At 40.1% G+C, this 24,331-nt stretch overlaps 1 protein-coding gene across 1 annotated transcript; it reads left to right on the forward strand.

Moving 5' to 3' along the window:
* The first annotated feature begins 80 nt into the window (after positions 1 to 80).
* Positions 81 to 15,786, forward strand: LONRF3 (LON peptidase N-terminal domain and ring finger 3). Its single transcript, XM_065643454.1, is given in 13 exon segments — positions 81 to 161; positions 164 to 827; positions 2,078 to 2,196; positions 2,798 to 2,920; positions 5,179 to 5,334; positions 6,762 to 7,005; positions 7,642 to 7,732; positions 10,802 to 10,916; positions 11,353 to 11,474; positions 12,144 to 12,302; positions 13,342 to 13,504; positions 14,331 to 14,480; positions 15,211 to 15,786. Coding segments are annotated over 13 exon segments (2,331 nt in total). The 5' UTR covers positions 81 to 95; the 3' UTR covers positions 15,370 to 15,786.
* Positions 15,787 to 24,331: the final 8,545 nt, after the last annotated feature.

Consider the following 24,331-nt stretch of genomic DNA (forward strand, 5'->3'; position numbering starts at 1 on the left):
GCGCTGCCCAATGAGCGCCGCCGCCCGGCGTCACGTGCCCGCCTTTATATAAGCGGCGGCGGCGCGGGGCGCTCCCGGCGCGGGGCGGCAGCAGCATGGGCCGGCGGGGCCGCACCGCGCCCGCGCCCCCTCTGCCTGCGCGCCCCGGCGCCCCGCACCGCCCGCCCCGCTAGGGACGCTGCCCGCCGCCATGGGCTCCCACCTGCCGCCGCAGCAGCAGCAGCGCCCGGAGCCTCAGCTGGTGCTGCAGCTGGCGGCCGGGGCTCGTCAGGCGCAGAACTTGGAGCTGTCGGGCGGCGGCCTGGGGCCCGAGTGGCAGGTGCTGCTCGGGCGGGCCGACGCGCTCGCCTACGGCGGGCGGCTGCACGAAGCCCTGCCGCTCTACCAGCTGGCGTCCCGCCACCAGCAGCTGCGGGCGGAGCAGCTGGAGAAGCTGGTGGAGTGCCTGGCGCAGAGCGTCCGGATCAAAGAGGGGCTGCCCGCCGCCGGGAGCGGCCCCCCGCAGCCCCGCGAGTGGGATGTCTTCAGGTGTCGCAAATGCCAGGGCTTCCTCTTCGAGCCCGTTTCCTTGCCTTGCGGACACACGTTCTGCAAAAAGTGCCTGGAGAGGGACCGGGCGGCCGAGTCCCGCTGCGTTCTGTGCAAGGAGGAGGGCAGCGCGGCGGCCGGCCAGCTCCTGCGGGTCAATGTCATCCTCAGCAACCTGCTGGCCAAGTGGTTCCCCTGCCAAGTGAAGGCTTCGCAGCTCAGGCACGAAGGGAACCTCCTCTACAAGGAGAAGAAGCTACAAGCCGCCCTACAGAAGTACAACGAAGCGGTCAGCCTAGGTAACGGCTCCCCATCCCCGACGCCTGCCCGCGGGGGAACGCGCTCCCCGCCCGCCGCCGCTCCGGGCGCGGCGGGGGAGACAAACGTCCACCGCCCGGGGCTCGCCGGCCGCCGCTCCGGCGTGTCTCGCCCCACCGAGCCCCGGGCTGGGCCGAGGGCAGGCCCCGTGCCCGGGGCTGTGCCGGGGCCACGCTCCCGCCTGCCGCCGGCTCCCCGCGGTGGGCGGCCGCCGTCCGGGCCGGGTCCGGCGCGGGTGGCGGAGGAGCCAGGGGGAGAGCCCCGAGGAGGGGTAGGGGCTTTTCGGCCCGCAGTGAAACTGGGTCAGGAGAGCAGCGGTTGCGTAAGCCGGAGCCTGCGGTCCGGCTGGGCTCCCCCCCGCCGGCGCCGTTGTGTAACCGGCGGGAGCGGGCGGCCTCGCCCGGGGCGCCCCGCCGCTCCCCGGGAAGGGCTCCGGGCGGGCGGGTCGCTGGGCGCAGGGTGTCCCTGGCGGACACCGCGGAGGAGCGAGCGGCGGGGCCGCGGGTGCGGGGCGGGCGGGCACCGCGCCCGGGAGCCGCCGGCACGGGCTGCGCGGGGAAAAGTTTTGCTGCGGTCGTTTTAATGGAGTTTGAGAAAAAGCAGCTGACGCCGCGCGCAAGAGGTGGCGATTGAAGGCACGGTATTACGGGTAAGAGTTTCATTGAAACGCCAGGGTATTCCAAACACAAGCGTACAGCCTTAGTTCAGTACATGCTGTGTCTTGATGCTACAACAGGCAGCGTGTGTAACTAGATCACTTCATCTGCGCTGCTGTAGCGTTATCTGATTCTCATAGTTGTAGCTTGTTTTCCTGTGTAGAGCTATGGCAAGAAAAGATCCTTATGCACCATTTAAAAACTTTGATACTAAAAATTTTGAAACTCCTCCCTACAGTATGACAGCATTCCGCTTGCCACCTTATATTTCTCCTATATGTTTCTGTCAACCGTCTGATCCTCGTTCAGAGCTGATAATTTATTGTGTGAGTGTCTCAGCATTTATTTATGCAATGTTCCCTACAGTTATATAATACACAGCTGACATTTTCTCTGGAGTTGCCCGAACAGGTTTCCAGATTTCAGTTAGTACGTAGTTATTTAAAGAGTGGATATTTTGTGGTTTTGTACAACTTGGAGGCACCAACATGTGTTTTTTTAAAAAAAATATATATATAGCTTATGCAACTAACTTTCAACTTACTTCAGTCAGCCAATTTTTCTATTTCCTACAGCTCCAAATGACCACTTACTATACAGCAACCGGTCCCAGATTAACTCTACTTTGAAAGCTTGTGAAGATGCGTTGCATGATGCCGAAATGGCATGCAGACTGCAGCCGAGCTGGTTGAAAGTAAGTTCTGACTCCAGACATAGTTTTATTTAAAACCTTAATACTGCCCTGATTAAAAAATGGTTGGGATGGTCAGACAACTGTATCTGACAGAGGCTTTAAGTCCTGTAAGTTCTTGGACTCTGTGATTTACACACATTTAACCATGATGTTCTTGAGCTTTCTGGGGTGCAGAAAGTGAATGATAATCCTGGAGGATGACCTGACACTATTGTCTTTGACCTGGATGAATCTCAAGTTCATGAACTCTCTCTAAAAGCTGAATGCTGGGCTTTTATCATTCTATAAGGACATAAAGACTATTTTAGGAGATTAATGTAGGGGAAGTAGTTTTCTCTAGGATCAGTTGGGCTCAGGTGCTGCGCAAATCATACTTGTTTGAGTTAGAAAATATTCCAGTTCTGCCTGTAAGAGTTTTCAGGACACTCGTGGTTAAAAACCCAGACACTGGTGGTGTCCAGGTAAAAGAGATGGTTATAGTGATTCTCCGTGCTTAATTTTTTCTTCTCTGGAAAGGTCTTTTGTAATTTCATCTTTGTTTTATTGCATATTTGCATGACAAAAGAGCAAAAGCTGCAACTATGGATGTGTTTCACTGCAGGGTCACCTGAGGAAAGGACAAGCACTAGCTAATCTGGGGAAAACAGAAGAAGCTTTAAGAGAGTTTCTATTCTGCCTTGCTCTAGATACTGGGAACAAGACTGCCAAGTCTGAGGCACAAAAGGTGAGTTCCCTATATTGTTGTTTTCAGTGGCCTTTCATGAAGGAGGATAGGAATTTTTCTTCTCTCTTCCCCTCTTTCATTACTGGCAAGAGCTGGATGGAGAGTTATATCCAGACTGTTTTTCAAACTTGAATTATATGTATTGCTTATGTGAAGATTGAGAAGTAGCAAGAACATGTACTTAGCAGGTGCCATGTGGAAACAGTTACAGTGTTAGCATCAGCAAAGTAAAAACTGAATTGTTAATAATTGCCACCCACAGACTATTGCGATTCCTTATAGTCAAATTTCTAAATGGCTTCCTAGCTTGGCAGTGTGTGACCGATGACAATGCAGAAGAGGGGGAGTTGCTACTCAGTGTTGTCTCAGGCCGTTGACTGTCAGAATGCAACACGCAGCGGCCGTCAAACTCCGCTTGGGAGCTCTCTTCCTACTGCCGGTCGTGCTGCTGCGTATCCCTGTGTGAAGGAGGCGTGAAGGGAAGCAGTCAACAAAAGAGGAGCTGGTTTAAAATAACTTTTAAAGGTTGCTAATAATTAATGCTATATAAGCAGCAAAATGAATCTGCAGTGAGGCTTTTTTTCAGCAGCAGCCCGAGATGTGGGGTGCGGATTCTTACGTGGCTTTTGTGAAGATGGCTCAGCTTAGCACACCCCTCACATCTCTGATTTTCTGTGAATCAGTGTTTTGACATCTGACCATTTTTTTTGTTGTTGTAGCTATAAGGCTCAGCATCACAGTGATAGCTTATGGTAATAAAATCTAACGGTTCTATTTTTCTTGTACTGAATTTTCTTTTATGGCAGTGCATTCACACTTTTCTCCATCATTGTTGGGATGGGAATTTCTGGGTTTCTGTGTGCTATAATATGTAAGGTATTCTACGCACGGTAGAAGTCTTACAGTAAAGCACTGTTCATGGAAGTAACTGAGTGTATAACCTGGATGGCTGTAGTGCAATTGAATTTTTATCTCGTTTTGCACATAGCTGAGATTTCCATCTCCTCTGAGTTTTTTGCTACTGGTATTTGGGTTTTTTTTTTAGTTGTGTGGGTGGTGTAGGTGGGGGTTTTTTGGTGTTGGAGGGGGGGTTGTGTTTGGTTGGTTTTTGGGTGGTGGTGTATTTTTTCTGGTTTTTGTTTGGTGTGGGTTTTTTTTTTTTGCAGTGGGCTCCATGCAGTCTTTCACTGTCATTGTGCCATGATTTGTTCTCATAGTCATGCTGGGAGACTTCCTGTGCACTAAAGCAAGAAAAGCAGGAACAAACAGATATGTTTCTAAATTCAGACTCCAAATAGCCTTATCCAAGACACCTAATTTCTGAGCAGTGGGGTTCTGAGAAAAAACTAGGCTTCTTATGACTGAGAGAATTACTCATGCACTCATCAGACACAGAGTTCATCCATGATGCAATGTTCTACTGGGTCATTTCCAAGGCTGTTTGCATAACAATGACATACTACATTTTACCAAATTCTTCGGGTGCAGCTGTGATGTTTTGCTTGTATTAACTGTCTGTCTGTGTCAGTTTTGACATAATGTGATCCTGTGGAATCCTTTTTGACTTTAAAAAGAAATCTCAGCTGTCATGTGGCTTCTTCAGGCATCAGCAGGATCACCTCAGTAGTATGTTGAAATTAGTTTTTGAAGTGTGAATCTTCCATTCAGCTCTGTTTCTTTCCATAAATAATCATCTGATAAGCTATGTCATACAAGTGGCTACAAGCTGCTACTTGATACAGATTCACTCATTTTCTGATAGCAAATGAAGAAATAGCATTTTTCTACTGCCTACATTTTTTTGGTATTCTCTCATGAGTGAATTAAAAATAGCTACAATTTACAATATCAGAGACATTTACTTAACTGAACTTGGATTGAGCCTGTGAGATGAGTGCTCTCTGTACTAGCGAACTCCAGTGAAAGCTTCTGCTGTGCAGAAAAAAACATACTTAAGATGTTAGTAATTTCTGGTGAGTTCTGAACTGCAGGACAAGATGACAAAGGCGTGTGTGTGTTACATCACAGAGAATGGTTAATAAATTTATGGGCTTATTTAACTCTGAAAATGTCTCTTGCTGACTATTTGGCCTATATTGCATTAGCTCTTGCACTTCTTCTTACCTTAGTCTAAAGGGCTCTTTAAATGGTTTTAACAAGATCAAGAATGCTTCTTTCAGCTATTCCCTTACTTGCTTTTTCATTTAGAGGTTGCAAGGAAGGAACTAAGCAGTGAAGTATTCTGTTTTATATCACAGCTTCTACTTAGTTTGTTTTCACTCATCCCGGGAAATGCTCAGGAACACTTACCCGATATCCTGCAGCTGTTGTCACATCACTCTAGATTAAAGGGGAATCTCCTTAATTCAGTGGGATCTGGAGGCACCAGCCATAACCTACAGAGGTTGCTCAAGGTAACGATCAAGTCTGATGTGTGGTTCTTAATTTGTTGTGTGTTTTATGTTCGCATTGGGAAGCTTTCTCTCCTTTTTACCTCTGGGAGATAGGAGAATAGATTTTTCTCAGATTTTTTTACTGAGTTTCAGAAGATACAAAACAATGTTGACTTACTGAAGTCTCTTTATCTGACTTCTTTGTCTTTAATGGAAGTCCTCTGTTGTTCTGATAAATTTTATGCCAGAATAGAGTGGGTACTATTCCTGCAGCTGTCTCTAGCTCTTCCAAATAGTTGGTAGTGGGAAAGAGTCTCTGAAGATTGGGTTGAGATATCCTCAAAAACTGTGAAATGCTAAAATCTAGGTTTTCAGCTTGAACTGTAACTGATGTCAGTGACAAAAATCATCCTGCATTCAGATTCTCTGCAGTGCTTAGAGGTTATTGCAGAGCCATGTATGATATATTCACTCCCCCATTAAGTTTGGTTTCACAGCTGTAGTTTTGTAAATGGCTGTTGAGTTTACATTAATGGGTTTGTAAGTACCACTTTTGTTTCACTGAAACCTCAACTTTGAGGACAGGTTTTGCGTATGCTGTATATGTAGAAAAAGCTTCACTAGTCCTTATCACTACAAAAAACTTCACAAACAAAAATGGTAGGTTTTGAGCAGCCTTGTTGAGACTGATAAGAACAATCAGTGACATTGCCTTCTGGAAAGGCTGTTGGGATATTCTGAAAAGAAATCCTTTTGTATGGCCCTTTCACAGAGTCATTTGGGGGACAGATCGCTGGTCTTTCTGCGTGTTACACATCACTGCAGTTCCCGGGCACAACCCACAGTATCTGCTTTCAGGTTCACCTGGGGGGCTGATGGGACAAGCCGAGAGGTGATGTCCTGTGTCACAGCTGCTCACAGGTTGTTCTGTGGCCACAGTGGGATAAAGACTGATCGTTTTATCCTTTGTGAAAGAAATCTGTCTCACTGAAGGAAGCTCTGTGTGCTTTCTCTGTTACAAACTTTGTGTGTTTATGCTGCTTCCTTGAAATAAACTCGCATTGTTTTGGTTGGTTTGATGGTTGATACCATGCTTATGATATGAACAATATGCATTTTTCTATACGTTAAGTGATAACAATGTATTTAACCTGAGATCTAGCCACAGTTCTGCCTGAATCAAATTTCATGACCAAGCTATAAAGCCACACATAAGGGCTGAAAATATTCAGTGGGGGGGGAAGGGGGGACAGCAATAGTTCACCTTTTTTTTTTTTTTTCTCATTAAAATCAGGCCCTGACACAGCAATTCTCAAACTATTGCTTCTTGAACTACAAAGTCCTTCCCGATGATCTGTAATATTAAAGACTTGTGACAAGTTTGGGTGTTTTTTTTCCTTAGCAAGTTGTTGGAAGATTGGTCTAATGTCAATCCTCTCGTCACGCAGGTAAATGTGGAGCAGAAAAAGGGTTTTCCCATTCAAGAGGAATCAAATGTAGCTACTTCTGGTAGTTTGAAGAAATCGATACAAATTACAGAGAGCAAAAAGGACTGCTCAGAGGAGGAGAACAAACTCAGCTCCATGCCAGAGTCTGCCTTTCTCATATCTGAGAAGTGCAGCCTCCTGAAAAGGAAGTGCTGCTCAGAGGAGACGCGAAATGCCGAGGTACCCTGCAAACTGCCCAAGAAAGGTGTGTTTAACTATGCACAGGACAAGTTCCATGGCATGCAACCACTGGAAATTTGGCTTTTGTAAAACTTAGAGGAAGAGGGTCCAAATTACACTTCAGCTTTTATATTTTCTCTTTAGCCTAATCAGGCCATGATGTGGAATCTTTGTGTGAGAAAAAAATAATCTAGATATACTTAAATTATGTTAATCTAAAGGGAGCTAAGAAGATTGGGTCAGGTTTATCAGCAGAGCTCTGAATCTTACGGAACAACAGTTTCACACGTGGTCTTGGCGCTTTCTGGATCAATTTTTGAAAGTTTGTTTAAAAGCGCAAATTCTGTTTGTTCGTGACATCTGGCCTTTTTTTTCATGCTGTGGGATGTATTTACGATGGCACAACAGAGGAATTTGTCCCACTTAGACTTCCAATACTCGTAAAAAATGTTGTGACGTTAATTGTTAATGCTAGGAGAAATTCAACCCTGTGTAAGCGGGTTTGTGCCAATAGAAATTATTGCAATGATGCTTAGTGGTTCAGTAACTTGCAAGTATATACAATACACATTTAAATATCAGATGCTGCTTGTAGATATATGGAATACTGTTGTGTTTACATAGTTCTATTCAATTACCTTATGTTGTTTGTTATTGATAGATACAGTTGATACAAAGGGAAATAGTACTGGACAACATACTCCATTTGAATTTGTGGATCCATCAGATTTGGACTGCTCCCTGTGTATGAGGTATTCTTTGTTTTCTTGTGGATGTCTTTAGCTTTTAAGCTGTTATCTCTGTCCCTTTTGTGACCTAGTGAAGGCGTCTGAAAGGTTTCCTCTCACCACCCACTGACACACATAGTGCACAAAACCACAGTTTGTCCTCTGGAATTTGTAGAGCCATGTAGGATGTTATATAATCCACAAGTAGCTAAAGGGACCACATCCTATGAATATTCCAAGTTTGCATGTAAAATACTGTGGTGCTGCTATTGCAACAGGAGGATCTTGCAAGCAAACAAGAACATGTTTTTCCTCTGTTGCTTAAGAGATGGTTCCTTAGTTTACTAAGGCCATCACTCTGTTTGCTTGATGATCTCTTCTTCCAGTGAACCAACGGTTACTCCTGGGGACAGCAATGACTTGATAAAACCAGTAGGAGTTGTCAACTACATCTGTTTTACTACTTGTTTTGTAAAAAAACATTTTCACTTTGGCAAATATACATGTTAGGCTTTGTTACTGAAATAGGAAGAAATTTCGGGAAGGTGTTTTACAGGAGTCTTGACCTCTGCACTGGGTGTTGCTCAGATTTGTCCTTTTAATTGCCCAGATTTATCAATAATGCATATTGGGCTTAGTTTTGCACTATAATTTAAATTCTTAAATAGCAATTAGCCTCTTTGTGGATTTATTTCTGAAGGCCTATGCTTTGACAAATCTGGATTTGCTTTGTTTTCTTGTTTGGGGGGCAGAGGGGCGGGTGGCAAGAAGCTTCGATTTATTTCAGACAAACCGAAACCTTTGGGGGAACAACTACTGTGTTGTTTGATTCACTTCTGCTTGGAATAAATCAGATCTGCCCCCTCTCCCTCTGCCTACAGCTGAAACATGCTCCAAAAGTTTATACAGCTGTCAAAACACTTGATGCTGCTAAGAGCAAAACTTGCCTCTAACAGAAAGCCACACAATTAGTCTTAGCTGGTTTTTAATGAGTATGCATGTTTATGATCATTATGTCCACAAAGCATTTTTCAGATGTTTTTAATAAAATTAATTATTCCTACTCCCTCATCCTCTATGCTAAATCGGAAACAACCAGACTACAAGACATTTGTAAAGGAATTAGCTTGAGGATTGCTGATTCCCTTACAGGAGAGAGGATGGTGATACTGATCTTCTAATTGCAATCACAAATAGAGGCCATTCGCTTTGTAACGTCACTGCAACAATGAAGGCTTGTGCTAAGGGAAGCTGTCACAAGACCTTTTTCTTGCTGTTAATTTAGGTTGATTGTAATTATTTCCTGCCATGTTCCTCAGAAGTATTTTAGGGATTTGGATCCTGAGATACTTTGGACTAATTACCTAGTAACCTACTGACCTGTTCACAATTAACTGCAGGAGCTGTTATTAACCTATTTGTCTGATAGCGTGGCCAAAATGTTATTGATCTACATTTGCTCCAGCAGCAAGCAGAAAAATAAAAAAGAAACAGTCAAAGCAACATATTGGTGAGAAATGAAGGAGCATTACTCAGCAGGAGTGATTATTTAGTTTCTGCTGTTACAATAGCTTAAAATGATGTCATGAGAAGTCTTGGTACATAGTGTTTCTTTCTACAAGTCCTGAGCTTCATCCAGGTCCCCTCAGAGTTGTTAAGAAAAAGCTGCTGCTGGCTTTCATGAGAGCTAGAGCAGAAACATTCATTTTAAGAGGAATTTCTTGTCTTTAGGCTAACATTTCAGATCAAGTCACTACTAAATACATATGCAAACCAGTGCTTACTGTAACGTATCGTAGAGTTCAGTATTTTATACAGTTCAAAGCAATAAGGTAGCCTTGGTGCAGTGAGGTATCTCTTCATGAAACAATTAACAAGGGTTTTCAATTATACAGTCAAGTTGCAATAAGATACTGTGGTATTTTAGATACTTTTTCATATGTTCATTTGCTTAAATGTCAATATTTACAGTAACTTTTATCATAACTAATGACATTTGTTATACTGGCTATGGCAATCTTGTTAAGAGCCAATTATGCTCTTAAATCTTGTTAAAGATGCTAAAAAATGTGGGTTTAAATATTTTTCATTTCCAGATGTATAATAGAATTTAGTGTACTGTTTTGGTAAACTGTAATATTTTAAGTAAACTTATTAATTAAATTACAATTACATTAATATTTGAGACCTTAAAATGCTTAGAAAGCATGTTGTAAAATACAGTATATGCCAAACAACTTAACTTCTAGTTTCAGATGTTTTCTATTAAAAAACAAGAACAAGACCAATAACCAAACAAAACCAAACAGCTTTCATATTATTTATCTCTCCTTGAGGTACTTACTGGCAAGGAAACATCACTATCACTTTGCAGTATCACGTAATCATAATAAGTAAAAAATACTTACATGAAAATAAGTGTCACAGAGGTACTTGAAATGGGTAAAGATTAGATATCATGATACTTTGAAGACCTGGCCTTATATATTTAAACTTTTTTTAGATGAAACATGAATCTGATGTCGGTCATTTTCCAGAAAAGCAGTCATTTGAAGGTTTAAAAACTGTCTATTCCAACAAAACTGCTTTCTAAGTCCATGTTAGAGTTGGCAATAATAGTTTATTGCAATCACTTATGTGGACTGTTATTGCAAATAGCTATTTTTGTGCTTAGCTTACACATACAAGTAATCACATGGTTTCCACAGTACTAGTTATGCAAGTATTGCTCAGTTTCATTAGGAAAAAGTCAGATGGTCCAACTTCTGCTTTTACTTATTGGTTACATAGAGGAAAATTTAATCCTGGCTTGTTGGAAGTTAATGACAATATTCCCCCGTAAGAGGGAATTCACTGAAATCAGAGTTCATGGGCTGCCTTTCGTGTTAGGTGGCAATAAGCAAGTCTGTAAGCTGAATAAATACAAAAGTTGGTTGAAGAAATGAAAAGCAAAGAACAACTTTACCCCTGGAGTAGTCAGTAGTTAAATGTAGTGAATTAAGACAGCTGCTTTTTTTTTTTTTGGTACCAGCTTTTTGTTTTATTTTGGTACACGATATTGTTGTCTTTTTGTTTTTGGATTTTCCAATCCAGGCTCTTCTATGAACCTGTCACAACACCTTGTGGACACACCTTCTGTCTCAAATGTCTTGAGAGATGCCTGGATCACAACCCAAAATGTCCCCTGTGCAAGGAAGGGCTCTCAGAGGTAAGGATGCTTGGATTTTCTGGGCATAAATTCAAGGGCACAGGATAGGGTTAAATGGCACCTTCAGAAACCTTTGATATTTCCCAACTCAAAAGAAATATTACATAACTTAAGAAGAATGTGACTTTTTAAATGCTCTTGTGACTTACAAAGCATGGATAGTGTCCTCTGTTCAAACCTTAAGGCCAGACCTGTACTTAGAAAGCAGGTCTTCCCAGATTTCCCAAGATACTTCCCAGATTTCCCAAGATAATGCCCATAACATAGGGAATAGTTCAATAAACACCTCTTCAGTGGCAGTACAAGCCTAAAAGATGGTTTTGATTTGCTATAGACATAAGAAAATGGAGCTAACAGATGACTACCTTGTGCACAGCCACAGTGCGCTTTGAAATGCCGGGTGTTATCTATAACTTGTTGTGTGTTTTTACTGCAGTGCTTGGCTATGAGGAAATACTGTAAAACAGTGCTAATGGAGGAGTTAATAGCTAGATATCTTCCAGAGGAACTCACTGAAAGAAGAAAGATTTATGAAGAGGAAATAGCAGAGCTTTCCAAGTATGTAATCCATTTATGTAAAATCCAGTCTTTAATACCGCTGCCGTTAGCTGATGAATGGCTCCTGCTGCTGCGGAACACGAGCTGAGATGCTGACAAAGGAGCTTCTTTTTCAGTATCATGTGATTTCAAGAGAAACAGGGTCCAGGTGAAATTGTGATTTGAGTTAGCATAAAAACTGGACACTGTGCTAAACAATAAACAGAAGTAGAAGAAATGTAGGAGGCTGCTTTATAAACAAAGTACAAAGCAATGTGGCTGCTTTCAGGGGTGCTCCGTGAAAGCCACAGAGTGAGACAATAGGTGGAAGCAGTCTCATAGGCTGGGGGTTGGGATGTACTGGGTAGGGAAGAAATGGGATTAAGGAAAATAAAGTAAATAAAAGCGATAAGGAGATGCATTAATGCTCTCACTAGCAAAACCAGAAAGCATAACTAAAAATTCTTGTGCTAGTAAGTGATATATCACTTTCCATAATACCTAGTTAATTAAGGGAAAAAGTAATTTTAGTTTTTCCTTTCTCCATTAAGAATTTTATTCTGAAGATGTTATAATTTCTATTTAAATATATCATAATTGTAAAGACTATGCTATTGCAGAAAATATATTTTATACCTTGTCAGTAGTTTGGTAGAATGTCATGTCTTATTTTTCCTTTCTTTCTTACAGCTTAAATAAGAATGTTCCTATATTTGTCTGCACAATGGCATATCCTACAGTCCCATGCCCTTTGCACATCTTTGAGCCATGTTATCGCTTGATGATTCGAAGGTGCATGGAGACTGGCACCAAACAATTTGGGATGTGCATCAGTGACCCTGTAAAGGGGTGAGTGAGCAGCATGCTCAGACCGTGTGAGGTACCCCACTTAGTCTGGAGCAAGTCTCTTGGAGAGGTGCAGAAAGGTCCATGGCTGTAATATCTGTGATCATTTTTGAGTAGAGGAAGTTTCCTCCTCATCATACCAGTTAAAGACATTGAGAAGACTGAAGTTTCTGTCTTGAGCACTTAGATTCTGACTAACAAGACTGCCCATTTTTCTTGAAACACAGCTAGTGTGTGTTGTATGAAGTTGAGCTGCAGACCTCCTGTAATATATGAAAAGGAAGTGTATCTTCTACTGTTCTGAAATCTGTTGAATGCTTTGGCACAAGAAATCCAATTGACATGGCAGTAAGGTGTGTTGGTGGGTTTAGTTTTTTCTACATTATGCAAAGAATAGCCAAGCTATTGGGATACATTTACATCTTCACTGTTATGAATATAGTGGAGGCTGCGGAGGTACAACAGGACCTTCAGAAGGACTGGCTGAGCATTTACATTGAGCCATTTACAGTCCAGCTTAGGTAACTTGATCTTAATGTCTGTGGCTGTATTTAGCTTTCTTCCCTTCTTTTTATGCTGTGTACTTACAGGGTATGTACACACCATAGAAAGTATGATGTACACAAAACACACACCTACAAACTAAAATCTGCCAAAATTGTGGGAAAACATTTTTCGTTATAGATTATATAGTTCTTCCATAATTCTAATATTCTGAATTGCACTTGTTCTTCTGTACAAATCAATTGGATTATGGAGGAAGCGTGTTGCTGAGCTGTATAACTTTGAATTTCATAAGATGTTCCCTGTATTCCAAAACATGAAGTTAGTGTTAATCAGATTAGACAGCCTGAATCTTCCTGATAGTTTTGAAAACAATTGTGGAATAATTTGAACCACAGCAGGTCAGTACTATGAACAATAGAAATGAGCTGACACTGGTAAATACCTTTGTGGCAGAGACTGGCTGTATGGCAGTTCTGTGGAACTAAGGGTAGAAAGAATAAGACTTGTTGACTTGCTTTTGTTCTGATTTCAATAGGTTTGCAGATTATGGCTGCATTCTGGAGATAAGAAATGTTGAATTCTTTGCTGACGGTCGCTCTGTTGTAGACAGCATCGGCAAGAGGAGATTTAAGGTGATACAGCACAGCCAGCGCGATGGCTATAATACAGCAGATATTGAGTACATTGAGGATCAAAAGGTAAATTTAGAAATATTTCATTTAAACTGTATTACATGTGAAATTCCAAGCACGTATGTTTTCAGTGAGGTGGTTTTTTTGTAGAACAGTTTCTAGTAAAACAAATTTGTGGTATTTACTAATTGCACATGTTTAAAGATGGGAAACATAATAGTTACCACAAGCATGTACACACACTGCCTATAGACTGAAGAGTGTTTTCCTAGAGATCTTTAGCAGAAGACAAAACCAAGCAAATCCAGGATGAGATCTTACCACTCTTCTAGACAGAATAGCTGCAGTTTATAAAGTGTCCAGGGGGAACCTGACTCCATTTGCATTGAAACCAATTAGAAAGCTCAGGTAAGAAGGAGCAGGATCAGGTCATTATACCTTCAAAATTATTTACATTAATTCTTACTTTAAAATATGTGTATGTAGGTAAAGTATTTTGGGTGATCTGTGAGCTTTTGGTATACAATGGGAAGATAAAATGTCTACTCTGAGGAGCTGCTAATAATTCCAAAAAAAAGCTTTGCATAATCTTTTTTTCTGTGTCATATGATGTTTCTGTAAATTTTTTTCATATATCAATCCAGAAAATGCTTGTTCTGCAAATCTTTGGCTTAGAATATAGGGTAAGAAAGTAAAGGATTTGATATGGTGGCGGGGGGACGCACCAGAATAGGAGACACCAAACAAGCTTTCATGATTTATCCCAGAACTCTCTTGTCGTGCTTTTCCTTTCCTCTACCCACCCCAGAAAGTCCTAAAAATTAATGTTGTGCCTTCCCCAACATGCAGACCGGACTAACAGTAGCCTCCCCCCTCTCTTTACTCCTTTCAGGTGCAAGGACAAGAGTATGCTGCATTACTTGTTCTCCACAATTCTGTCTATGATCAGGCATATATGTGGTTTAACTCCCTCAAGCAAGCACTCAAAAGTCGAATTCTCAGTCATTTTGGTCCAATGCCAGCTAAGGATCCTGACCCACAGGTATCCAGAACCAGTGGTTTATGTAACTTTTAGAGACAGAAATAGCAGGGATAGCCGATAAGCTGGGAGGTGTTTTAAGATCAAAATATGAATACTCTTTGTTTATCCTGCATAAGCTGAGTACCTAAGTTATATTGCCATACACCAGCGGCAGCACAGTTGCAAATGAAAAGCTTGTATTTAATGTTGGTATGTTCCTGAGACTGCTTAACTGACTGTATTAATCCCAAGAGACTTAAATGCCTTTTTGCATACTCTACTCCCCCAGTTAAATGACTGAGAGAAGACAAACAAGAGGAAAGTTGGTACTCTTGTTCAAGGACTGCAAATGATAGGGATCCTAAAATAACAGAATATAACAGTACAAAGAAAATATGAACTAGTGTCATAAAGTATGAAGAAGGGAGGCAGGAATCCCAAAGAACAGGGTCAATAATAACATGGGAAAAAACACATAAAAAGATCTAGAAGGCCCAACCTATAAACTGTTGCTAGAAATAGAAACACATCTTGATTATGCCTTCAACATCCTATTTTCAGGAAAGGTGCAACTTGGTTGTAATTTGTTTCAAGCCAACCTGTAATCACAAGCCATCAGGTTGGCAGTGAAATGACGTGCTTGCCAGATTGCTCTCAAAATGCTGTGTTTTCAAAGTTAAATGTTCAAAACCAAGACCACGCCATCTATATGTATCCTAACTTCTATTTTTTTTTTTTCCCCTTACTGCAGTCTAACCCTAACGGGCCAGCCTGGTGCTGGTGGGTCCTCGCTGTCCTTCCCCTTGAGAACAGGGCTCAGCTCCCTTTCCTTGCCATGAAATCCCTCAAAGACCGCTTGAATGGCATCAGACGTGTCCTTACGTTCATGTCTCGTACAAGATCACGGTGATGGTGAGGAGAGCTGCAAAGTCTCCCGCAGTACTTGACTGTAGACCGTCTCTTGTAACTTCAGCTAACTGCAATAATGTCTTACAGATTTGAGTGTCAGGACGTTTCAAGCCTGAATTTCAAAGAAAATGAGTTATAAAGAGCAAGGGAAGTTTATGGATACTTCAGTAGTTTCCTTTTGGAACTCTGAGATGATCATTCAATCACTGCACTGCTAAATCTATAACAAATGTGATAGAACAAAAAGTGATCTTGTTTGCCATAAACCTTTTAAAAAGCTTAAGGGGTTTTTTAATTTATTTTTATTTTTTTAGTGGATGAGGGATAAACTGTGCAGTTTAATGTGAAGCAGAAATAATAATGTTAATGCATTATTTCAGTGAACTGCAAAGTCTTTTATTCCAAATGGTTCAGGTTTTATATAGCATTGTGTAAAATAATGTTCACAACTTCTGTTAATTTATTTTTGCACTATGATGTTTTGTTTCAAAATGTTTATTATTTATGTGTTCATTCTCTAAAGGAAAATGAGCTGCTCTATTTATAGTGTTTTTACCCTGTATTTATCACTGAGGGCAAAATGACGATTCTAGCAGTGCATGAGCAACTGCTTTCATAATTTTTCAGATATTTGTGTTCAAATACTTCGAATGTTTTTCTACTTATCCCCAGTCCTGCTGTAGCTTAAGAAGGACTTTTTCCCCTGAAACAGCCTGCCATGAAGTCTTTGAATACACAGATTATGCCTGAGAGAATTCCAGCACAGTTTTTGGAGCTTGATCCTCTGCTTGTGACCAGGTTCCTGCTGTCACAAACCAGTCGCACAGATGCTGAACCTCAAGCGTGTTTAAGTGCTTGGGTCCGTTCAGGTATTGAGCAGTTGAGGTCAGTGGAAATCGGCCATAGTGGTGACAGAAGGATTTATCCCCTAATTTTTCACAAAACAGAGAATAACTTGAGTTGAATTTATATCTGAACTCTTTCTTGTAAGAATGGATAATGGCTACCAACAACTGTGAAGAAAGAGCCACAATATATGAAAAGTGGCTTCTACAGAAAACTGGAAGTACTGGTAGCATTTCATTGTGGGTTACTACATAGTTGCAGGGTATTTTTACATCAACTCTTCTTGCTGTTAAGATCAGTTTTATTTCTTTTTTAATTGTTTGGTAGGATTTGGCTTTGGAGTGTGTGTTTGTGGGGACAGGGGGAAGTTTTTCAACTTTAGGCACTCAGAGAGCAGTTTGTGTCACATCAGAAGGAATATGTTGTTATAAATGCTATTTATTTCACCCCAATCTTCAGATTTCCGCTAGCTTCAAACCTCTACCCAGCCATTGCATTTCTCTTAAGAGATTGGGTAGTGTTGCTAATAATAGTTAACTCCTGAGGAAAACAAGTGAATTTTAGCATGATTACTTCTAGCTATAAACCAGGTAAAAATAGGGCAGAAATGAGAATAGGAAGTATCTTGGCTTTTTTTTTTTAATCAACAGTTCATATATTTGTTTTGCTGCTTTTATTGCTTTCAGTGTACCACTTTCTAGATCCGATCTTGCCTCCATCTGACTTTGACTTTCACTGATTTCAATGTAAGCTGAACTGGGCCTTTTATTCTAAACTACTGTTTTCCTTTTCAGTGGCAAAGAATAGATTGAATTGAGAATGTTATGGAATGCTACAAATTTGTTTACCCAGGAGAGCAGTCTTTGCCATTCCATGCCTTTATGGAAAAACGCAGTAGAATTTAATGTCAATTTTCTGTGTGTTTTTCCATCATCTCATCAGAAATAGTTGTTACTTAAAAGTAATTTACATACTGTTCAGTCTCCATAAAACTACCTTTGTTCCCTCTCTTGTTAAATTCTATAGAACTTTTCCATAAGGGTACCAAAGAAACAAATGGAAGATAAACATGTTTCAACCTTGTGATGCAAATGGAATATGTATCCTGTGTTTGCATTGAGCTGCTCTAGAAACGCTACAACTTATTTCCATATGCTAGATTGCTGCACTTCTTCCATACCATAGGTGGTACTTTATGTGCTTCTCTGTAAATAATGTATAGAAATACATACATGTTCTGAATAATAACAAGTGTATGGTGGCTGACACCTGCTATGGCATTTGTCTTCGTAAGTCAATAACAAAGTGATTTCTACTTGTTTGGAAGTGAAGCTGCATTAAATGCAATTCTTCCTTAAACCATTATGTATTATCGCATAGCATAAGGGGCCCATATTGCTCCCACAGAAAAAGCTGTCACTTCGCTACTCTTATCTGTGAGAAAAGGACCTTAAATCTCTATTTTAAACTGTTTTCTCACTGACCTCAGTGTTCTTTTTTCCTGCATGCTACGTCTTCTACATACTCATATTCTGCCTATTTTGTTGATTTAGAAATTGGCATGGAAACAATCCTTGATTTGAAAAGTGAATATTGTCTTTTCTATTAGCCTTGAGTAAAGCTGCCAGAATTTCCTAAGCAAAAACTTGTGTACATGCCCTATATCACGAACGCCAAGTGCATTTGTTGCAACCTGGAAACACTGGACCTGCTGCAGATAATGCATACAGTTCATCTGTGTATGCACAACAAATCAAATACACCAAGAAGGTTCATCTGTGCGTGTACAGTACTGTTCTGTCTGTGGCTCCTCTATGGCTACATATCCTAGGTTAATAGCGGAAGTCTACAAATTCCATCAGAAGAAAAAAAAAATACTGAGAAACAGATTTGCTAGAGAGCACAAACCTGTCCAGGAACAGCTGAACAAGGAGTGAGCTGAGATAGCAAAGTTTCAGTAATGAGGCTTCAAAACCAAAAAATCTTCTAGTTATGCCACAGTATTGCTGATTTTTTTTTTTCCAGTTGTATTAATCAGTACAAGGATGTAAATGCAACACTTATTACAGGCATGAATATACATCTGAACAGATTTTTTTTAAAATAGCTTCACTTCTAATTATAGAAACAGCATTGATCAGATAAAACACTAATTGGGGGAATATTTTATTTAAGCTTCTCACATTTTTCTAGACACCAGACCCAGTCCCATAACCAGAGTTGCTCATCTATTTAAAAAAAAAAAATCATGACTCAGATTCACATTTCCTGTGTGGCCAGAAGTATTGATTAATCTTTACTGGGAGGGGATCAGTAATGCACAGGCTTCTTGCTAATTCTTCAAATAAGTTAATTTCCATTGACCCTAGATCACTGAGTTCAGATTACTGAAATCAATATAATTTTTTTTATTTCCAAGGAAATGTGATCAGTCCCCCTTTAAAAAAAAATTGTGGAATACAAAAGGCAAATCTTCTGTAATACAGGGGCAGAGAGGGAATCAAGAATAGATCAAACTATAACTAAGTTCCAGTCTCCTGGACAACAGCACCTAAACATCTCCTCGAGGCTCCTTGAAAGTTTTAGACTTGCATTTGTAAGATATGGTTTTGTTAATTAGAAACATCTTCACTTTTCTATAAGTTAAGTATTTAACAAAATACATTAAAATAAATAACAAAGACTGGCTGTATCACCTTTTCAAATCCCTGTACATAGACATTATAAGATTTCTAATTAAAAACAGAAGTTTTCTGCAGGAATTAATACTGATTTTTCATTGCCATATACAGACAGATGACACTCAAAATAACTTTGCTTTGTCTTATATGCTCCTCTGTCTAGCAATAACTTATGGGGATATGTTTCCATGAAAATAGCTGTTATCTTGGTTAGCATGACTTGGTTGAAAGTATCCTGAGACAGGGCTAGATTAATAAGGAAAAATCATGAAACCTCATAGTAAACTCAGACACAGTTGTGGAAAGTAGTTCAATAGTTTTAACAATTAAATGATAAAATGGTGTGGTAGGCCATTATCATGCTATGTCTTAAGTGACGTTCTGGTTTTAGTTGTAAAAGTCCCTCTTTTTTTTTTTTTTTTTTTTTTAATTTGAAGCGCTGGTGTCTTATCTTCCACACCTTGTAGCAATAAGAGATCCCAGCTGTTGTGCTGGATGGCTGAGCTATTGCTTGGCCTGTCCTTCTGTCCTGTGTGACTGCTGACTGACAGAACACCTGAACCATGGATTTCTGAATCCAAAGATTATTTTAATCTCAGTAAAATCATCTGGATTTGGATATAGCAGGTCTGGCTTAATCTGTGCTGTAGAGAAAGAGCTTTATAAAATTAGGTTTTAGTTTAGATGGTCTTCTCATAGAATACCAGGTTGAAAGGGACCTCAAGAATCATCTGGTCCAACCTTGCCTGGCAAAAGCACGGTCCAGGCAAGCTGGCCCAGCACCCTGTCCAGCCAAATCTTAGCAGTGTCCAATGCTGGGGAATGCACCGCTTCCCTCGGGACATTATTCCAATGGCTCATTGTTCTCATTGTGAAAAATTTTCCTCTTAATGATTTCTACTTGGTGCTGAAGTTTTACTGGTGTTTAATGACACGAGTTATATTAAAATGCACTGGTTAGGAATGGAAAACATGTTCACAAACTCTTATTTTTAAAAGTGTAAATTTAAATACCAGGTTTTTGTGCATAAAACCCCAATGGAACTGTATGCACTTTGGGTAGTGCTTCCCTATTCCCTGAGTCCTCCGTCAGATGAACTGAACCCCTGCTTAGTTCTCATTCAACTTGTCAGCTTCACAGCCTAACTTGTAACTGGGGCAGCACCTGGTTTAGGATCTGGGGGTTACTCCAAAGCCCTGTAAATCATGGAAAGTCTGACAGCTACAGAAATACAGTAGTTTCAGCAAAGTCACTATTTTGAAACATTTAGCTAAATAAATATTGCCTGGATACAAGAAACTCTTCTGCTTAGACAGGATTAAAATGGTGGATAATAAAAAACTGAACTATTACCTTGACTTACTCATCCAGGTATCATGTGAAGTGCTTAATAATGTTGGAGTTTCATAAGGTCTAAAGTAACCCTCACATAGAAGTGCCTGTATTCTGTTATTGCCATTCTTGAGCTTTTTAATAGAGTCATAGCCATATATTTTATAAATATAAACATATGTACCTTTAAATCTTTACATTCAATTTGCAGAACAAAGGTTTACAGAGCAGAAGTGTAGCAAAAACAATGTAATAGCTTCTATAATTCCCTGGTGAGGAACAGAAGTACAGAAATGAGGAGCAAAAGACTCTGTGTTAGATGTCTTAATTTGGCACCGTATACTTGTCCAATTTAATTCCATCAAGCTATGTGGTTACAAGAGTGCCAGAAATATCTCTATCAAGCCATTTGAAAAAAAAAAAAGTTTTGTGGACTTGTATATTCCATTTGTTTGTAAAACATCCTTTTGTGCACTGTAATGAACTTGAAATGAAACTTTAAGTTATACTCTCATATCATTGAACAGAGTACTGTTCAGCTACCTCTACATAAGGTTGAAGTAATTTGTTTTATCCAGATTTGTTCACATTGTCATATAAAATATATTTTAAAATATCATAGTCCCAAAGAACCTGTATGTGTTTGTAGATGTACTTATAACTATGTTGTACCAACAAAGTCTGTGTGGAGAGTTGTTTGCTAATTAAAATTTTTGTGTTCTTTACTCTTTGGCTTGCATAACAACGGACTACAGAGGTGAACAAGAATTACACGAGCTGCTTTTTTAGGTGTGTTAGATAAAGGAAGAAAGACCAAATTTGTAAATGACATCAAGTGCTTTTTTTTTCTTCTTTGCTGTAGTAAAGTAACTGTAATGAGAACTACCATGCACTTCCATGGACTTTGGTACCTCTCATGCATTACTCTTTGCTTTACAGGTACCTGTGATTTAAAACTATAACCAGGACACTTTTTCATTTACAGTCTTAAGCAAGAATGAATCCTAGCTGCATTTTTACGCTGCATCTGTAAGGCAGGGAAAGGACTATTTACAGTCAAGACCCCTTAACAAGAAGTTCTGTATGATTTTCCAAGTTCTTAACTTTATAGAAAAAGTTGGAGAACAGTTTTATTCATAAACCTGACACTGAGAGGAGTGACCCCAGAGCTTGTTCTACTAAAAATGGGTAAGAGTTGCCAAAATTTTTAAAAGTTGGGTATGTATGGGCTGCTCTTTTTGCATTGTTGTTTAAGCAAGATGTGGCTGCTGAAGTCCCAACCACCTCTGGTATCAGAGATTTGCTTGCTGGTCTCTTATGTAAGCTTGTTCAGGCCCTGTATTTATTTTAGAATCCAGGGCACAGGCTAAGACTGTGTCTGGAAAGCCAACAACTAATTATGTCAAAACTGCTGTTTTCTGTAACAAAATACGTTTGCATCTGAGCAGAGGAAATGTTTTGGTTGAAGTGCTTTTTCATCAGTATACAGTAAATAGTCAGAACTGAAGCTTTGCTTGGGAACATGTTGATATAAACAATTGCTTTTAAGTAATTATCTTAATTTTGAAAGCCTTAAAAACAGTTATAAAAAGTGGTATTTAGATGCAGTATAAGGAAGAGAAAATTTAAACCAAACATAGGATAGCACGTTATCTCCCAACTACTTGCTCACTGTGGTCTCATGTACATACACAGATTCATTCAAATGATATTTGAAATATTCTAAAGTCATCTGCACTTACGTAATGCTTCATATTAAAATAATCATGCAAAATGGCTAACGATCTCTACCATGTAAAGCAGCTCAAGGGGAACTACTCCCTGCAGTGAGCCTTTGCTCCCCAGTGTGGTTCCCTGGCAGAACCTGCACGGCTGGCGCTGGGACGTGGCCGGGGCCCGTGTCCCACAGCACAGCCCCTGCCGGGGACCGGCCACCGCTTGGAAAATCATGTCATTCAGCTGTAATGTGCTTTTTATTCTGTGAATGCTACCAAATCCCAGAGCATCTCTTACGAAAGTTATGGCAACATTTTTATCTTCAAAAGGTGCAGCTGACTTGTTAACTCAACAGTTATTTAGCCTCTGCTATAGCAGTCATGGATTGACAGGTCTTTACTCCATACTACTCACAATAATGAGGTAAGGTATGCGATCCATCATCCGCTTGGCCAGGTGGACAGATGAAGGAAGAACAGAAACTGCATTACTAAACTATTGCAGGACCGGGCTCAAGGGGTTTTTTTAATGTATTTCTATCAGCAGTTACTAATACCAAGTTGTCCAAAAACTACACAATAGAAGAACAGATTAAGTCATGCTTACTAGTAAAAAGTAATGTCATCAGGTCATCTTTACCAGAAATTGTATGTTTTTAACTAACCAGATAAATTGTATATTGATACCAAAAAATAATATATAGAGGCTACCTGAAAAACAGAGCACTGACGTAAGGAGGAAGATTTGCTACGAAGACAAGCTTTCAGCTGCCACATGCTGAACAGATTACATCTTTACGATAGGATGGCTTTCAAGTTGTTAAAGCAGAAAAATTACTGGCTGAAAGAATCCACATAATGAAAGCCTGCATATGCTGTCAATACTGGTTTTATGCCAGCGTAACATCTTTTGTTTCAGTAGATCTGTTCTTGATTTATAATGCCATCAATGAAAGGAGAATTAAGCTATTTATGTAAGTGACTTTATTTATATAACTGACTTATGCTGTATTATGCGATGGAAAAGAAAACCAAGCACATGCCTTTTTTGTTTTCTATGAGCTACAGAAAGATTTTTCTAAAAGCAATGCTAGTAATAGATTTCTCTGTGTGACATTAGAAACTCAGTCACATCCACACGGAAGTTTTATCATGAGCAGAATACATGGTAATAGATGATGTGATCATGTGGAAGGATTTTGGCAAGTCTGCAGACAGTCTAGAAGCTCTGAACGCTCAACATCACTATTTAGGCTGTTAGTTCAACAAAGCAATTGTTATTCAGGCTCTTACTTGGATGAGTCAATGATTTGTACTGTGACTATTAGTACTGAATGTACCATCTAAAATTCATTTTGAAAGATTACTGAAGCATTAATGATTTAAAAGTTGTTTCTACAACTATTTTTTTATCAATGAGCCCAAGCACTATCAAGGCTAAAGAGCATACACAAGGATTTTCAACATAGAAGAATCAGGGTTTTTTTTTTCCACATGCTTTTACATGCATTTTTTACTCCTTAGTGAATGATGACTATATAATACTTAGGAAATCAGGGTCAGTAGAGTAAATATTTCTGTAGCAATTTGGCAGACACACCTTTCATAACTCATAAAGTCACTACTGGAAAGGCACAACTGGGTCACAGAAGTGCATGGTGGGATGCTGCTTCCCACTTATGCAACCAGGGTAACTAAAGGTTAGAGCAAGCACTTGAATAACAAGCTTTTTGCCAGAAAGAGTAGAACAGAAAAACAGTGTTTTTAAATGCTGGTTTCTGAGAAGCAGCCGCCTAACGTGTCTAGTTAGGAGTCATCAAACCGAAATAGAACCGGATGCGTCAGAACTTTGAAGAATGGCAGTTCAACATCCCAAAAGAAAAATACATCTGCTTGTTATGCCAAAAGCAGATCCTACCAGTTCTCTCATTCCAATAGATGATACCAGAGCCACTTGCAGTGTGCTGCTCAGCTCTTCTCCTGGCCCACTGGAACTGGCTTTATGACTCATCTCTTGTCTTTTTACTTTCTCCATCATCCAGCAACATCTTAAACTTTAAGGAATTCTACAGTTTGCCTCTGTTCTCTTTCCTGCTTCTATGTATATCTTACTGATTACCTCTAATAAATATAATTATTGCAGAATTCTTACTTCTGACAGAGGAAAGAAGAGAGAAAGGAAGTTGTGTTTCCACACTGTAAAGATTTTCCAAGGTTTGGAGGACTAGGACTATACATAGCCCAAGGACACAAATTGTGACATTAACTAACAAATAACTAGCAAGTTTGGGATATTAGTTACAAAAACTGAACACTATTGCAAGAAGACCAAACAAAATGGTGCTCTTTTAATCACATCTCCTGTTACAGCTGCACACCAGATAAATA

Source organism: Caloenas nicobarica, chromosome 12 (genome assembly GCF_036013445.1).
Source record: "Caloenas nicobarica isolate bCalNic1 chromosome 12, bCalNic1.hap1, whole genome shotgun sequence".
Taxonomy (NCBI): Eukaryota; Metazoa; Chordata; class Aves; order Columbiformes; family Columbidae; genus Caloenas; species Caloenas nicobarica.